The 18,617-nt window shown below is 39.3% G+C and overlaps 2 protein-coding genes across 3 annotated transcripts; both read left to right on the plus strand.

The window, feature by feature from the left end:
- Positions 1-3,816: 3,816 nt before the first annotated feature.
- LOC114830231 lies at positions 3,817-7,121 on the plus strand. Its single transcript, XM_029117308.2, has 3 exons — positions 3,817-3,896; positions 4,356-4,414; positions 5,331-7,121. The coding sequence occupies exons 2-3, from the start codon at positions 4,404-4,406 to the stop codon at positions 6,940-6,942; spliced, it is 1,623 nt and encodes a 540-aa protein (XP_028973141.2). The 5' UTR covers positions 3,817-3,896; positions 4,356-4,403; the 3' UTR covers positions 6,943-7,121.
- A 3,743-nt stretch (positions 7,122-10,864) lies between these two features.
- On the plus strand, positions 10,865-17,886 carry LOC109615025. 2 transcript variants are annotated; one of them, XM_029117302.2, is made up of 3 exons: positions 10,865-10,962; positions 13,013-13,078; positions 15,753-17,886. In XM_029117302.2, exons 2-3 carry the CDS (start codon positions 13,068-13,070, stop codon positions 17,362-17,364), a joined length of 1,623 nt encoding a protein of 540 aa, XP_028973135.2. In that variant the 5' UTR covers positions 10,865-10,962; positions 13,013-13,067; the 3' UTR covers positions 17,365-17,886. The 2 variants fall into 2 exon arrangements, with proteins under 2 accessions (XP_028973135.2, XP_028973136.2); XM_029117303.2 differs by lacking the exon at positions 10,865-10,962 and adding an exon at positions 10,998-11,411.
- Positions 17,887-18,617: the final 731 nt, after the last annotated feature.

The raw sequence follows: 18,617 nt of genomic DNA on the forward strand, positions 1-18,617 counted from the left end.
CATCTCTTCTTACTGAAGGTACTGATGCCACTATTTACTTTACAAGGCTGTTGTGTTTCAAGAGGCTAGACACTTTGCCTGGAGGTCGTCCATCTGAACGCAGTTAGTCAGAGGGAAACTGGAAGTTTCAGAGATATTAAATATTCAGTGTTTACCTGGTTTTGAAGTGAAACTTGACTACTGAAGCAATATATTGGTAACATTTAGCTTTAGACTTTGAAGTTCAGTAAACACTGCATCTTTTTGTAAAGATTTTTATCAAAAGTCTAACTGTGGATTACATGTTTTTGGGGAAAACATATAAGCCCTTTTTTGCTTTATTCTAAATTTTCTTTAAATAAATGTGTGCAGTTGTCTTTAGGTTTTAACACAATCACTGAGTTCAATGAATCATGGAGTCACTGTACAAGACAGAGATGTTAGTTGACAATGTACCGGATCTGCTGAGCTGCTGTTAAGTGTGTGTGTGTGTGTGTGAGTGTGTGTGTGTGAGTGTGTGTGTGTGAGTGTGTGTGTGTGTGTGTGTGTTTTCTTAAGACCCTGGTCATGTGACTTCAGTGTGCTTAAACAGGTATTTCAATAAAGGGGATGCTTTTGAAAAAGACTAAGTAAAATTTGTTCCCTGTGCTAAACTAATGTGTTCATAGTTGCAATGGAAATGAAAGATTATTATTATTATTATTATCTCTTAATACTAATAATTAACTTAATATCTATTAAATTCAAGGTAAGCTCTTTAAAACAAGGTAAGCTCTTTTTTTTACATTACTATACATTTTAGGGGTGGGGCTGGGTCCTTAAACTTCATATATCAGACTGCGAATATTGTTTCTGAACATAAGTACAATGGTTGTCAAAAAGAAAACTGATGACAGAAGCCTGTCAACATTCCTTTTCATTACCTCTGCTGTCTGTCATAAAACATTATGACAGTTAATAGAAGAACTACATGACAAGTCCAATAAGATCTTTTTAACTGACATCTGCAGTGTTTTTGTTTGGCGGAGTTGAACGTGAGATTTCATCAAGCTGCCAATTACCACAACAGCCCTGTGCATAAAAAACAGCCAATCACAAAGTAGCATTTATAAGAATTTCATGCAGACTCTTGACCCTGTTCATTCCATTTAATGTTTCCTTATTGACCGGGTATTGTATAAACATTCCTCTCCAAATTCCAGACAATTCTTATGTATTAGATATGCCATGCCCTAAACCCTTTGCCAAGTTAATTGAAATAAATTGGCCGGGTATATTCACCTCCAGCCATATCCAGCTTTGTGCTCCAAATGTTTCTTGCATAGAATAAATGCCTATTCAACCCAGACCCACCAGCCTTGATTGATGGGTCATTAAAATGGAGCCGCTGGCACATATGAAACACACCTAACTTGGCACATCACATCTTGTGAGATTAAATAGAACATTTCAGTGGTGGAACCGTGCTGTCAGATCTTCACAAACAGCCCTGCATGGTTAAGCCGGTTAGGACAATAGATGCTTTCATTCTGAACATGAAACTGAAATTAGGATTAGTTTTGAGATAACCAGACACATGCTGTTCAGCATGATCTTTATCCTAGAACATACTATATCGTTTAATTAGATTTTAACAGAAATCCTTGGCTATGTTTTTAACCACCTTTATGAGCAGTCTACTTTGGTAAATGTAGTGGGAAGTACGGTGAGCTCCAAAAGTATTTCAGAATGAACACATTTCTTGTTTCTTTGGCTCTGTATGAGATATTTCAGTCCTATATTTCCAACAAAACATTCTAAAAACTTGTTTTCGCTCTGTCATTACAGGGTTTTGTGTAGATAGGTTTTTGTAATATTCATACACAGTAGCTCAATGGATTTAAGTCTACAGTGTATTCGTTCATTATGGGTTTTTAAAACGATCGCAAGAATGGGTCGCACCTGATGGACAAAAACAACAGAAAAGTACCATCCCAAACCGTTTCTGGTTGACATGCACAGAGACGCTTCTGAATTCCAAGGTGGCAGGTGTCACACATAACTCGTTCATTCTGTGGAACTACAATGATGGCATTTATAGAGGCTAAACAATGGAGAGTTTTCCAAGAATTAAAACATGTGCAACTGGCACCCCTCCAATATTTCCATGTGTGTTTGTTTAAGAAACCTTTTTTCTCTACTGTGTCTCAGCCAGACATTATCTTTTAAATTCAAGATAAGCACTTTATAACAAACATCCACTTAACCTTTGTGGAAATTATGTTTTGAGGGGAAAGTTGGGTCCTAAAACTCCATATCAAATAAAAAAATGAAAACATTCCATCTACAAATAATGTGATATTTTAAGTAAGTACAAAATATTATTTCAGAACATATGTAAAATGGTTTAAAAAAAAGAAACCGCCTCAATAAGGAATTACGCTTTTTCAACATTACGCCTTTCAACATTTCTATGTGTTACCTTTGCTGTCTTTCACAAAACATTATTGCAAAACTACGTGACCAGTCCAGTTAGATCTGTTTTAACTGACGTCTGCGTTTATTTTTCTGGGCAGTTACAAAGATGTACCAGAGTGAAAAAGAAAATGTGGTGAAGAAAGGCTCCAGATCCACATCCATCCATTTCCCAGGTCGAAGGTCAGTCATCCATGACCCACACCAGAACACCACCATATTTCACAGGTCAGAGGTGGTATGTTGTGGATCTGGAGCCTTTCTTCTCCACACTTTCTTTTTCAATCTGGTACATCTTTGTTTCTTCTGTCCACAACCCATTTCTACAGAAAACTGCAGCCTCGTTTGTGTATTTACAACTGACTAACAAAAATCTCTTACTGTTTAGCAAACAATAATCTGCCCATTGTGTATTTAAGGCTGGTTTTCACCTTGCATTGTAGCCATTGTGGTATAATTAATAGGTTGTGGGTTGGATTCCTAAAGGAGCCCCGTATGGAAATGAAATAAAGAATCCGTGTCCACTTTAACTGGAAGTCACTTTGGAAAAGAGTGTATTTGCAAAACCACTTCAAAAATAAATGTTAAAATGAATAAAACGGTTGACAAAATATATATCAAATAGTCTCTCGCTATAAGCAAATGTGTCCAGCTAGTAGATCAACATTCCCCTTTCCAGAATTTCTGTCTGTCATAACATTTTTAACAATGAATAAATAAAATAGGTGAAATGTTATCACATCTGCTTCAGCATCTGCAAGCGGGTTGCTTAACAGTGTTGAAGGCTTTGGAACAACCATACAGTCAGCTTGATCTGATTGATTGTAGAATGACTGCAATGTCTAAGCCTAAACAAATTATTTTGACAAGATAGTAAAAGAGTACAGGTGCATCTCAAAACATTTGAATATCGTGGAGAAGTTACTTTTGTTCTGTAATTCAAATCAAAAAGTAATTACATATAAAGTGAAACACTTTTTATTTCAATCTTGATGATTATGGCTTACAGCTCATGGAAATCAAAAATCCTGTATCCTAAATATTTATGATACAGAAATGTTGACCTGTTTTTAAAAATGTGATCATGTGCACTAAACCACCAAGATGGTTCAATGAAAGGACTGCTTTAGAACCCCCTTCTGCACATTTTTATTTACTGTGATAATGTGCTATTATTTCTGTCACACTGGTACCTGCTTACAATGTGAAAAGTGTTCAGGGTTCTAATGGAAAGGGATTAGTGCAAGTTAGTAGCCATTTTAACATGCTGGGGCTGGGTGTTTTGTTTGTGCTGTATGAACACCTGCTGAAGAAGTGTCTTTCTCTGAAATCAGCTGACTGATGGGGAGGAGGATGTACATCAACCTGCCACTGGGACTTAATAAAACCAGTAGCACTTGTTCCGTTTCTTACTCTCTCTTCTGTGACTGCAACAATAAGGAACAACTTTACCTGAAGCACAGGTAAGTGGAGACAATTAATGTATTCAAATTCAAACTATCATACTCTTGCCTGAAGTATTTCTAAACTTCAGTACCATGCAAAAGCCTTAGAGCTCTGAGGTGGTCGGTATTGTAACGATCCATGGTCAGATTATCCAAGTAGATGCTAATTATCTACAGAGTGTTTTGGATCTCTGTCGTTCTAAAGGAAACATTATGGCCAATCATTTAGAGACGGCTACATTTTTTAAGGGAGCACTTTACTTGAAGGAAATGGATCTATAAGATCTGTTCATCGGATGTGGAGAGCTTTTTGTTTGTCCCAGTATTCCATAGCATTTAGGTTTTCAACTTTAAAATTCATTTTGTGACATCAATGTTATAATAAAAGGTTGAGCTATCAATCATTTGTATTATTTAGAGATTGTGGCATGTTTGTGGCAGATTTACTTGAATAAGATAACCTGTTTTCCCTAACAGATTCTAAATACGTGACACATCTGTGAGTAGCACAGTCCAGAGACCATCATGGCATCCAGGTAATTGTTTTATATGATAAATCCTATACAGATATTTCAATTTTAGTATCATCCCAGCAGTTACCATCATGATAGAAGCCCAAATATCCATAGAATAATCCCAGCAGTTACCATCATGATAGAAGCCCAAATATCCATAGAATAATCCCAGCAGTAACCATCATGATAGAACCCCAAATATCCATAGAATAATCCCAGCAGTTACCATCATAATAGAACCCCAAATATCCATAGAATAATCCCAGCAGTTACCATCATAATAGAACCCCAAATATCCATAGAATAATCCCAGCAGTTACCATCATAATAGAACCCCAAATATCCATAGAATAATCCCAGCAGTTACCATCATGATAGAACCCCAAATATCCATAGAATCATCCCAGCAGTTACCATCACGATAGAACCCCAAATATCCATAGAATAATCCCAGCAGTTACCATTATGATAGAACCCCAAATATCCATAATCCACAGGACAGTAATCCTGAGAAAAGTTACTTCATTGTTTTTTGCTTTTCAAGCCAATACTAAATAAACAGGGGTGAGATTTCTGTGTCAAAAGCTTTTGAGTTCTGTTTCTGACTTTTTGCAGTGGATCACAAGAATCCGATCATGTATCTCAGAAATGTTTCCTTGCTACTCCTAAATAGTATTTAGGACCCTTGATATATCACTTTTTATACTTTAAACATTTCCACATGCTCGTAGGGCTAAAATGGTGTATTTTTTTATTCTTATTTTTGCAATAAATCTTAATTTGTTTGATTGGGATGAGTGAATGTGAATGGGCCCCCAATGGTGGGGATGATTGGGATGAGTGAATGTGAATGGGCCCCCAGTGGTGGGGATAATTGGGATGGGTTAGGGTTCTTTTTAAATTATCATTTCATATTAAATCTTATTTTGTTTCACAGGAATAAGGGAACATCATCAAAACTAGATGACATCATTTCAAATAGCGCCCTAATCCATCCAGGACCTCCAAAACGGTATCAGTTGGTACCAAAGAAACAATGTCTGGATGATAAAGGTGAAGAAGAATCAAAACTAAGAAAATGGACCATCGGTGAGAAAGACCCTAACAAGGTCAACAGAACTGTATTATTGGTTGGAGAGACAGGAGCAGGAAAAACGACTATGATAAACGCCATGGTCAACTACATCATGGGTGTGGAGCGAGAGGACAACATCTGGTTTGAGATTACCAACGAGGGAAACAAATGTCAAACTGAAAGTCAAACTTCTGAGGTCATAGCTTATGACATCTTTGGGTTTGAGGGCTGTAGAGTCCCTTACTCTCTGACCATCATAGACACCCCAGGTTATGGAGACACCAGAGGGTTTCAAGAAGACAGACTAATTGCTGAAAGACTGCATGATTTGTTCAGATCTCCAAATGGAATTGATCAAATTGATGCAGTGGGTTTTGTGGTGAAGGCAAGTACCAATCGTCTGAGTGACAGGCAGAGGTACATCTTTGATGCAGTTTTGTCTTTATTTGGGAAAGACATGAAGAATCAAATCGTAGCTCTCATTTCAAACTCAGATGGAGGACCAGCTAAGAATGCCCTCCAGGCACTTGAAAACGCCAACATCAAATGTGCCAAAAACAAGGACAACAAACCAGTTCATTTCCTGTTCAACAACCGACAGACAGATATTGTAACAAATAAAAAACAGGAAAGGGCCATGCGCATAGCCTGGGAAATTACCACAGAAGGCCTGGAGGAGTTTTCAGAGTTCCTGGGTAAAGTAGCTCCTCAGAAGTTGAAGATGACTGTAGATGTTCTGACACATCGTATTCAGCTAGAAGCTTTGGTCAACAACCTACAGGAACGCATTAAGATGATTGAAGGGAAGCAGGCTTTGCTCAAGCAGACTCGTAATGAACTGAAGAAATATAAGAAAGAGATGGATGAAAATAAGGACTTTGAAATCACAGTTACTGAGAGCTACAAAGAGCGAGTCACCATACAAGGACAGTGGATGAAGAAGGCAGTTTGCTGCCTAACCTGTGAAGAGAACTGTCACTACCCAGGATGCACCATTGCCAAAAGTCCTTCTTGGTGTGAAGTCATGAAAAATGGTTTCTGCACCTCATGTACTGGGAAATGTCCAGTCTCCAACCATGTCAGAGAAAACTGGAGATTTGTTCAGAAGAATAAGGAGATTACCAGGACACACAACGATCTAAAAAAGAAGTATGAATATAACCTGAGAGCTGCTGGAGAGAAAGCTGACTTAATGGCCTGTCTGAAGAAAGAGTTGGATGATGCTGTGAGAGACAAAGCCAAATTGGTGGAAGAATCTTACCAGTGTGTTATTGAACTAGAAAAAATTGCCTTGAGAGGTAACTCACTGTCTACTTACGTTTACCTGGACTTCCTGATTGAGAAGCTGAAGGAGAAAGAAGACATGGAGAAGGCTATAAGACTGGAAAGGATGCAGCGATGCGCTAGAAAGGAACAAATGAATGGGATGGATTATATAAGGACCGCCCTTGGGCTTCTCTGGCCAATGAAATAACAGGAAGACATCTTAATATCTAAACAGTCATCTGTCTTCCAATGAATTTTCTTTTCTAAGTATTTTCAAGACAATAAATAAATAACCTTGTAATCATTTGACTTTCACTGATTAACCTGATCGTTTAAAAATATGTATCATCACTGTAAAATCTATTTGAATAAAGTTATAGTTAATCAGCTTGCTGTGTCACAATGTGTTGTCCACATTTAACTGAGAAGGTTGCATTGCTGATATCCCTAATCATTTAATATTATGTTTAAGAACCATTGTAATGATATAAATTCCACAAAGTAGAATTTAAGTTTATTTTCTGATCACCAAGGTTGTCTTCTATCATTCTGGTTAGATGCTAACTGCACTGCGCTGTACTGTACTTGTTCACTGACAATCAAGCAGAATCTAATCTAATCTAATTATTCTTGTATGTTTCTGATGCAGTGTTACAGTATCACAGACAGTCACTAGCCAGTTTCCTGTCCACAACGCTAAACGCTCAATGAAGAATTCAGAAATATTTTGACAATGTACAAATGGTGCGGATGAGACTAAAGTGGTCAGGTCCTGACTGTGGCCCCCAGACACATAGAGAAGCATAGAGGCCCCCAGCCAGGACCTGACACCACCATTCTAACATATTATCTAGGGGACATCTGCTGAGACATATTCATTACCTAAAAACATTCTGATTTAATCTAATCTAAATCAATAAATCTGTCAAAGATGTTTTTAGATGAGGAAGTCTGTTGCAACATTTTTAAAGGTGTTTTGGGAAACATGGAATGAGGCTAGTTGGTCCCTCATCATCAGAATGTGACAACTGCTGTAATGTTGGTTGACCCAGAACTAATGCATTGCATAACTGGCGTAATTGGTCAGAAGCTCCGGTACTGTCTGATTCATTATGTGTTACGACAAGAGATTGGATTTAGGTCAATGAGCTCCCATAGAAAATCTGTGGAGGGAGCTGAAGGTTTGAGTTGCCAAACGTCAGTCTCAAAACCTTAATGACTTGGAGAAGATCTGCAAAGAGGAGTGGGACAAAATCGCTCCTGAGATGTGTGCAAACCTGGTGACCAACTACAAGAAACGTCTGACCTCTGTGATTGCCAACAAGGGTTTTGCCACCAAGTACAAAGTCATGTTTTGAGGGGTCGAATACTTAATTCCCTCATTAAAATGCAAATCAATTCATAACATTTTTGACATGCGTTTTTTATCTGTATTTTTTTGTTGTTATTCTGTCTCTCACTGTTCAAATAAACCTACCATTAAAATAGGCTTATAATTTCTTTATCAGAGGGCAAACGTACAAAATCAGCAGGGATCAAATAATGTTTTCCCTCACTGTACCTGCACAATCACAATGTGTCCAAATTGGACACTAATGTTCCTCGATACCCCATAACATTGACAGATCTACAGTCCAAAGAGTTTACCAGTTACCAGAATAGTAGGTATCGATGATGTACATATTTGTTTGTTTTGCCTTTCATAAAAAAATGTATGAACCTTTCTGGTAAATAGATTGGTCAAAATGTCTGCTCAGGTTCCAAAGGGGCCTGACCATGCAGCCTCCCTCCCAAAGAATGAACAACAACACTGGTGTTACACAACAACTCTGGTGTTACACAACAACTCTGGTGTTACACAACAACAAGGCTGTTAAAGATCAGCCACCATACCTGTTCTGATGGTATCAATAAGGGCCAGAATACTGTCTCTATCAGAGTCAGACGAGTCACTTTGGAGAATGTTTTTTCTCTGTTGAACTAAATCTTGTTTGTGATTAATTCATGAATAAGTTATTTTGACAACTCCATTTTGTCTTTAGAAACATTGGTTGATTGCATACTTCTCCATCTCCATGGTGGCAAATACTGTCAGGGCCTGGGCAGAACCCAAAAGCAGGCAAGGACAAGTGGTGACCGTGAAGTGTGATTTAATCGACAAAGGGAAAGGCGTAGGAGGTGAGTATGGACAGAGTGCTGGCAGGGAGGATGTCATGCAGGTGGTTACAGGTGTCCAGGTAGACAGGAAGATGAATGCAGGTTAGGGCGTGGTAGCTGATCTGGTCGTGGAGGCAGAATCCAGGTAATCCTGTGAGGAAGCGCAGAACAGGGTGGAATAGGGAACAGGTGTGTGATGACCGAGGGGAAACAGCTGGCACCGGCATCACCCCGGAGTTGACACCACGCCCCCTAACAGGTGTGCCAGGACAACCAAAACAGAGACCCAGAAACAGAAGGGAACGGACCTCCACACACACACACTCAATCACGGAGGAGGGACCGTGATATTTACAAAGTCTTCATGACTAAGGTCATCTTTTACATCAGTGGGATAATGTTTGATACACTGTACATATGTACACTACTGGTCAAAAGTTCAAACTGCTAAAATTTTCCAGTTTTTATTGACATTTACACCAGACCCTGTGTATCTTCCCTTGTGTTGCTGTGGCAGGATTGTACTACGGTCATTATAGCTGTTTGTTTTGAGGTCTTTTTGCCGTAAATCTCGTATTCAGCAGACCAACAGAATGTTAAAAACGATCGGCCGATTAACTTTACCAGTTTAACCAGGCCAGTTTAACCAGGCCAGATAAACCAGGCTGCTGTTGTTGTATGTTTGACACTATTGTTTTACAAAATGATGAAGCGCCGTTCAATGAGTCATGAGGCATTTGCTTGTATTGACAAGATGTTTCTGTATACTTCAGAGTTCGTTATTCTTCTGTCGTCTTCATCATCAGAGAACATCATCAGTGAAGACAAACCAGTCAGGTCAAGTGTCAGTCTTACATGCCCACACCAGAACACCACCATATTTCACAGGTCAGATGTCAGTCATACATGCCCACACCAGAACACCACCATATTTCCCAGGTCAGAGGTCAGTCATACATGCCCACACCAGAACATCACCATATTTCCCAGGTCAGAGGTCAGTCATACATGCCCACACCAGAACATCACCATATTTCCCAGGTCAGAGGTCAGTCATACATGCCCACACCAGAACATCACCATATTTCCCAGGTCAGAGGTCATTCATACATGCCCACACCAGAACACCACCATATTTCCCATGTCTGAGGTAGTATCTTGTGGATCTGGAACCTTTCTTCTCCAAACTTTCTTTTTCACTCTGGTACATCTTTGTTTGATCTCTCCACAACCGGTTTTCTACCGAGTGTATTTGCAAAACCATTTTTTCAAATAAATAAAACGGTTGACAAATATATATTAACTGGTCTCTCGCTATAAGCAAACGTGTCCAGCTAGCAGATCAACATTCCCCTACTTTCCAGGATTCCTGTCTGTCATAACATCTTTTCACAATAAATAGAAAGTGAAATGTTATCTGCTTCAGCATCTGCATGTGGGTTGGTTAAACGGTGTTGAAGGCTTTCCAACAAAATCAATTTGGATTAGAGTTAGAATTTGGGTTACTTTAAGGTATCAGGTGTCAGACTTAAGGTAGAACCATTATAATTGGAGCTTTTAATTTGAAAAACAGGGTTGTGTGCAATACACCATCCAGATGGATACACCTGCATTATAACTCATTTTGCACATTTTTATTAACTATGATAATGTGATTTTATTTCTCTCACACTTGAACGAGGGCTTACAATGTGAAAAAAGTGTTCAGGGTTGTAAATGTGACTTGTAAATTGTCTGCGCTCTTCTATTTGCACTCCTGGTTAGCTGCTAACTGCATTTTGTTGTACTGTGCTTGTACTGTTCAAGGACAATAAAGTTGAATCTAATCAAAGTCATGGAAAGGGATTAGTGCAAGTTAGTAGCCATTTTAACATGCTCGGGCTGGGTGTTTTGTTTGTGCTGTATGAACACCTGCTGAAGAAGTGTCTTTCTCTGAAATCAGCTGACTGATGGGGAGGAGGATGAACATCATCCTGCCACTGAGACTTAATAAAACCAGTAGCACTTGTTCCGTTTCTTACTATCTCTTCTGTGACTGCAACAATAAGGAACAACTTTACCTGAAGCACAGGTAAGTGGAGACAGTTAATGTATTAAAATTTAAACTATCATACTCTTGCCTGCAGTATAAGTTCAGTACCGTGCAAAAGTCTTAGATTTCTGAGGTGGTCAGTAGATCATATTTATCTGCAGTGTTTTGAGTCTCCATAGTGCTAAAGGAAACATTTTGTCTAATCATTTAACAATGTCTAATTTTTGTGGCCAAGCAAACACTTTACCAGAAGGAAATGGATCTATAGCAAACAAGCAAGCATGTTTATTTATATAGCACAATTCATACATAGAAGCAATTCAATGTGCTCTACAGTGAAAATACAAATACAAAATGCAATGCAATTAAAGCAGTCAGATTGTTATAATTCTCTAACTCAGCTGTCTCCAGGGGGACTGCATGAACTTCAACACCCTGGTATCTCAATCCTCACGCTCCAGCGCTTGGAGGAACTCGTCAGTCCTTTTGTGAGATAATACCCTCCATCGATGTCTAAACAGCAGAACAAGAACCTGCATTATCCTTCATCAGCAGATTGTTACATTTACACAGAAGTTATTCCTCTGTTAGCACCAGAACCTCCATTATGATTAGTAAAAGATAGCAAAATATACATTTAATAACAAAATAAATCAAGAAGAGAAATATAAAATACAGCATAATAAGAAAACATAGAATAAGAAAATAGAAATAGAATAAAACAAAAAATGTGATAAAAACATAGGAAGCTATAAAAGCTGTAAGACTAAACAGTGCTGTTATGTTTAAATGAGTTTAAGTGCTCAGTCATAGGCACGTGAGAAGAGAAGTGTTTTTAACCTGAATGTAAAAATTGATAGGTTTGGGGCACGTCTAAGATCTTCTGGTAGTTTATTCCAGTTGTGCACAGCATAAGTGTTAAAAGCAGCTTCTCTGTGTTTAGTTTGGACTCTGGGCTCTACTAGCTGACCTGTGTTCATGGATCTAAGAGCCCTGCTCGGTTTATATTCTTCAAACATATCAGAAATGTATACTGGCCCTAAACCATTCAGAGATTTATAAACTAAAAGCCACTTTAAAATCTATTCTGTAACTGACTGGAAGCCAATGCAAAGATTTAAGAACCGGAGTGATGTGCTCTGTTCTCTTGGTCCTGGTTAATATTCTAGCATTCTGAATGAGCTGCAGCTGTTTTACAGTCTTTTTGGGGAGTCCAGTTAAGAGGCCTTTGCATTAAAAGCATGGATGACCTTCTCTTGGTCTTTTTGGGACACCAGACCTTTGATTCTGGCTATATTTTTTAGATGATAGAATGCTGTTTTGGTGACTGCTTTGATATGACTGTTAAATGTGAGATCTGAGTCTATCAAAACACCAAGATTACACATTTGATCCCTGGTATTAAGAGCCCCAGAATACAGCTCTTTACTAACACCTGTTCTTTTCTTTTTGTTGTAAAACACAATCTCGGTTTTATCTTGGTTTAATTGTAGACAATTTTGGTCCATCCAGGTATTTATGTGCTCTATACAGTGACACAGAGAGTCTATTGAGCTGTTGCCATATTTATTTGAGTATCTGTTGCTGTGGTACTTAATGTTGTTGTTCTGTAGAATTTGGCCCAGAGGTAGCATATAGAGATTGAACAGAAGCAGTCCGAGAACTGACCCCTGTGGAACTCTGCATGTCATAACCACCCTATCAGATTCATGATTACCAATGGTGACAAAGCAACTACGGCCATCTAGATAAGATCTGAACCAATCAAGAACTGGAAAACAGGTTAACTTGTTTTCCAGAACTATGAGAACTGTTCATTGGATGCGGACAGCTCTTTGAGTATTCCATAGCATTTTTGGTACTCAACTTGGAATCTATGACGTCAATGTTATAATAACATGTTTTGCTATCAATTATTTAGAGATTGTGTCATGTTTTCAAATTTTAATAAATACGTAAACCTAATCTATGTACTGTTACCTGGCATCTCTCATTTAGTCAAATATTAATTTTGTCACGTCTCTGTGTTTCACTCAAATGTGTTGTATTCCAGATTTATTTGAATAAGATGACCTGTTTTCCTTAACAGATTCTAAATACGTGACACCAGCATCTTCTGTGAGTAGCGCAGTCCAGAGAACATCATGGCATTCAGGTAAGGTTTTATTGGATAACTCCTATACAGATATTTCAATATTAGAATCATCCCAACAGTAACCATCATGATGGAACCCCAAATATCCATAGAATAATCCCAGCAGTTACCATTATGATAGAACCCCAGATATCCATAGAATCATCCCAGCAGTTACCATCATGATAGAACCCCAGATATCCATAGAATCATCCCAGCAGTTACCATCATGATAGAACCCCAGATATCCATAGAATCATCCCAGCAGTTACCATCATGATAGAACCCCAGATATCCATAGAATCATCCCAGCAGTTACCATCATGATAGAACCCCAGATATCCATAGAATCATCCCAGCAGTTACCATCATGATAGAACCCCAAATATCCATAATCCAGAGGACAGTAATGCTGAGAAGGTTTACTAGTCATTTAGAGTGCTGTGCATTGTTCAGCACAATGAGGGTCATGCACATTAAGTGGATACTGTCTTATCTGTGCCAGGCACAATGCAATTTATGAATATAAAGGAAATAAGATGATACAGCTCCTGAAAAAATTAGGAGCTGTATATCTCTCTCCTCTTGGCAACCTGCCTTCTAATCATGTTATGCAGTTGTTATGCACAACACATAGCCAGAGTTACTCTAACTGTAGTGGAGAAGTGGAGTATTTTGTCCAGTGAAAACCAAACATACCACAGTATTGAATGTATTGTGCAGAATTTATTCTCCACATGGAAACTAAGAAAATTACAATGACACCCATTGTGTTTCAAAACAAATTTGTACCATATAACGTTTTAGCAGATTCACAAAATATCCAATGTTTTGCTAAATTAACATATATATTTTGCACATACAAATATAATGAAATCTATTGTGGCGTAAGATATTATTGTATGGCATATCCCAGTTGTACATATACTATCTTAAACCCCTTGAGACTTTCAGTGACCAGCTTACAAAAGATGTGCAGTCAGAATCAGAATCAGAAAGGGTTTTACTGCCAAGTAAGTTTCACAACAAACCAGGAATTTGTTCTGGCCAATGGTGCAACAATCAATATAATACAAAATTAATAAGGGAAGTAAAAACAAATAGGAACAGTGGATTGAGCATAAACATAGTAGACTGCATTAATAAATTACCAATAATAACACAAAAGTATAGGTAAGGTGCAAGATTATTTCCAGTTGAGGGTTGTGTGTGTATGTGGGGAGGGGTAATACATTTTTCCAGTTGAGTTATGTGCGTATATGTGAGGAGGGGTAATAGATTTGTCTAGTTGAGGGTTGTGTGTGTATGTGGGAGGGGTTATAGATTTGTCCAGTTGAGGGTTGTGTGTGTATGTGGGGAGGGGTTATAGATTTGTCCAGTTGAGGGTTGTGTGTGTATGTGGGGAGGGGTTATAGATTTGTCCAGTTGAGGGTTGTTTGTGTGTATGTGGGGAGGGGTTATAGATTTGTCCAGTTGAGGGTTGTTTGTGTGTATGTGGGGAGGGGTTATAGATTTGTCCAGTTGAGGGTTGTGTGTGTATGTGGGAGTGGGTCCTGGGGGCGTGTTCATGAGTCCTACTGCTGTAGGTAAGAAACTGCTATTGTGACGTGAGGTTTTGGTCCTGATAGACCTCAGCCTTCTGCCAGAGGGGAGAGTTCGGAATAGTCCGTTTCCAGGGTGAGAAAGATCAGCCCCAATCATTGCCGCTCTTCTCCGTATCCTGGAGGTGTGTAGGTCTTGTAGAGACGGCAGATTTCAGCCAATCACCCTCTCTGCAAAGCAGATGATGTGTTGCAGTCTGCCCTTGTCCTTGGCAGTGGCTGCAGTGTAACAGATGCCGATGGAGGAGGTCAGGATGGACTCTATGATGGCAGTGTAGAAATTCACCATCATTTAACTTTTTCAGCTGCCACAGGAAGTACATCCTCTGTTGTGCTTTCTTTTGTAAGAGAGGTGATGTTCAGCTCCCACTTGAGGTCCTGGGCGATGATGGTGCCCAGAAAGTGAAAGGACTCCATAGAGTTGACTGGGGAACCACCCAGGATGATGGGGGAAGGGCAGCTGGGCTTCTCCTGAAGTCCACTATCACCTCCACGTCTTTAGGGTGTTGAGATCCAAGTTGTTCTGACTGCACCAGAACACAGGATGGTCAATCTCCCACCTGTAGGTGGACTTGTCTCCATCAGAAATAAGTCAGATGAGGGTGGTGCCATCCAGAAACTTCATGAGCTTGACAGAGGGGTGACTGGAGGTACAGCTGTTGGTGTAAAGGGAGAAGAGTAGGGGGGACAGGATGAGCCTTGAGGGGTGCCGGTACTGATGGTCAGGGGGTCAGACAGGTGCTTCCTCAGCCTCACGTGCTGCTTCCTGTTGGGCAAGAAGGCTGTGAGTCCACCTGCATGTGGACTCGGGCACTCCCAGTTGGGATAGCTTGCACAAACAAGATTCTGGCGTGGGTTCCAGGGGAGTCAAGATGCTGGAGGATGAAATGAAGAGCCATGTTGGTTCACAGACCTTTTGGCTCTGTAGGAAAACTGCAGTGGGTCTAGTTAAAGTCCCCCTCCATGATTGACAGTTCCATTGTAGTGGCAGAGGTGGGGATGATTGGGATGGGTGAATGTGAATGGGCCCCAATGGTGGGGATGATTGGGATGGGTTAGGGTTATTTTTAAATTATTATTATTTTGTTTCACAGGAATAGGGGAACATCATCAAAACTAGCTGATATGACTTTGAAAAGCAACCTGATCCATGCAGGGCCCCCTAAACGGTATCAGCTGGTACCCAAGAAACAGTGCCTGGATGATAAAGGTGAAGAAGAATCAAAACTAAGAAAATGGACCATCGGTGAGAAAGACCCTTACAAAGTAAACAGAACTGTATTATTGGTTGGAGAGACAGGATCAGGAAAAACTACTATGATAAACGCCATGGTCAACTACATCATGGGTGTGGAGCGAGAGGACAACATCTGGTTTGAGATTACCAACGAGGGAAACAAATGTCAAACTGAAAGTCAAACTTCTGAGGTCATAGCTTATGACATCTTTGGGTTTGAGGGCTGTAGAGTCCCTTACTCTCTGACCATCATAGACACCCCAGGTTACGGAGACACCAGAGGGTTTCAAGAAGACAGGTTAATTGCTGAAAGACTGCATGATTTGTTCAGATCTCCAAATGGAATTGATAAAATTGATGCAGTGGGTTTTGTGGTGAATGCAAGTACCAATCGTCTGAGTGACAGGCAGAAGTACATCTTTGATGCAGTTTTGTCTTTATTTGGGAAAGACATGAAGAATCAAATCGTAGCTCTCATTTCAAACTCAGATGGAGGACCAGCTAAGAATGCCCTCCAGGCACTTGAAAACGCCAACATCAAATGTGCCAAAAACAAGGACAACAAACCAGTTCATTTCCTGTTCAACAACCGGCAGACAGAGATTGTAACAAATACGAAACAGGAAAGGGCCATGAGTTTAGCCTGGGATATTACCACAGAAGGCATGGAGGAGTTTTTAGAGTTCCTGAGTAAAGTAGCTCCTCAGAAGTTGAAGATGACTGTAGATGTTCTGACACATCGTATTCAGCTAGAAGCTTTGGTCAACAACCTACAGGAACGCATTAAGATGATTGAAGGGAAGCAGGCTTTGCTCAAGCAGACTCGTAATGAACTGAAGAAACATATGAAAAAGATTGAGCTAAATAAGAACTTTGTCATCACAGTCACTGAGAGCTACAAAGAGCGAGTCACCATAGAAGGCAAATGGAACAAAAAGGCAGTATGCTGCATAGTATGTGAGGAGAACTGCCATTACCCAGGATGCACCCTTGCCAAAAGCCCTTCTTGGTGTGAGGTCATGAAAAATGGTTTCTGCACCTCATGTACTGGGAAATGTCCTGTCTCCAACCATGTCAGAGAAAACTGGAGGTTTGTTCAGAAGAACAGGGAGATTACCAAAACACACGACGATCTAAAAATGAAGTATGAAGTGCACGTGGGCCTTGCTGGAGAGAAAGTCGACTTGATGGCCTGTCTGAAGAAAGAGTTGGATGATGCTGTGAGAGACAAAGCCAGATTGGTGGAGGAATCCTACCAGTGTGTTGTTAAACTAGAAGAGATTGCTTTGAGTGGGAACTCGCTGTCTACTTATGTTCATCTGAAATTCCTCATTGAGAAGCTGAAGGAGAAAGGAGACTTGGAGAAGGCTGTGAGACTGGAAAGGATTCAGCGGTGTGCCAGAAAGGAAGAAATGAATGGGATGGATTATATAAGGACCGCCCTAGGGCTTCTCTGGCCAATGAAATAACAGGAAGAGGTGTTTTATTTTCAACAAACATAGGAAGTAAATATATAATCTTGTTTTAATTTGACCTTTGCGGATAAAACAGATTGTTTCAAATACCAATCATTAGCCCAAAATCTGTTTGAAGAAAGCATATTGTTTTTCTGTGAAGTAATAAATAATCAAATGATGTGTGCTTATATGCAACTGAGAAGGTTGTGTTTCTGATTTACTTAATAATATAATAGTGTGGAATTACTATCATTACAATGATTCTTTAATAAAGTTAAATAAAAGTGTATTTGGTGATTACCAAGGATGTCTTTTATTCTTGTATGTTTTTGATGACAGTATCACAGACCAACAGGTACCAGCCAGTATCTTACCCTCATTTGTCCTCAATGCAAAAATACTAAACAAATTTTTTGCAATTGCTTACACACTTGTTGCAGAGATTATCTCATTGTGTTAAACCTCTAAACACAAGCCAAATAAGACAGATCACTTGGAGATAAACCTCTCACTTCTTTGTCAAAATGAAACTCTGCGCTCAAAACCTAACAATCATTTTACAAATGGGGGAGTTATTGCAACAAAATTATACACACATTACACACCATCTGAATAACTTTTTCAAATACACAGCTGTCTTTAGTACATTCTATGCCTTTTTAATTTTCTCATACATGCTTCTGTGAAAGATTGTTTCTGTACAGTACATCTACTTACATTTCAGTTAACACAGAAATAGAAAAGCTTCAGAAAAAAAAAATCTACAGCTTCTTTTTTGCCATTGTCGGGTTATGCAACAATATAAATAAACTAAGAATAGTACAATTACAGTACAGTACAGTACAGTACAGTTCAATACAATGTGTTACTGTAAACTCACAGAAACAAAAATAAATACATCCTCGAGCGGAAATGGCGGAAATTCCTTCCAGGACCACCATGGCACACATCCATTCTAAATTCATTTTCATTCATTCCTCACTGACTCCCATTCATTTCCAATTGACTTCCATGTGTTCCCCATAGACCCCAATTCATTCCCCACTACCCCAGATTAATTCCTCATTGACTTCTATGTGTTCCCCAATGTCTCCCATTAAACAACCATTGATTCCCATTCAATACCCATTGACCACAATTTCATTCAACTTTGACATCTATGCATTCCCCATAGACTCCCATTAAATCACCACTGAGTCCAATTAATTCAATTTTGACCTCCATTCATTCCCCATTCACTTCCATGCATTCCCCATAGACCCCAA

This window comes from Esox lucius, chromosome 24 (genome assembly GCF_011004845.1).
Source record: "Esox lucius isolate fEsoLuc1 chromosome 24, fEsoLuc1.pri, whole genome shotgun sequence".
NCBI lineage: Eukaryota > Metazoa > Chordata > Actinopteri > Esociformes > Esocidae > Esox > Esox lucius.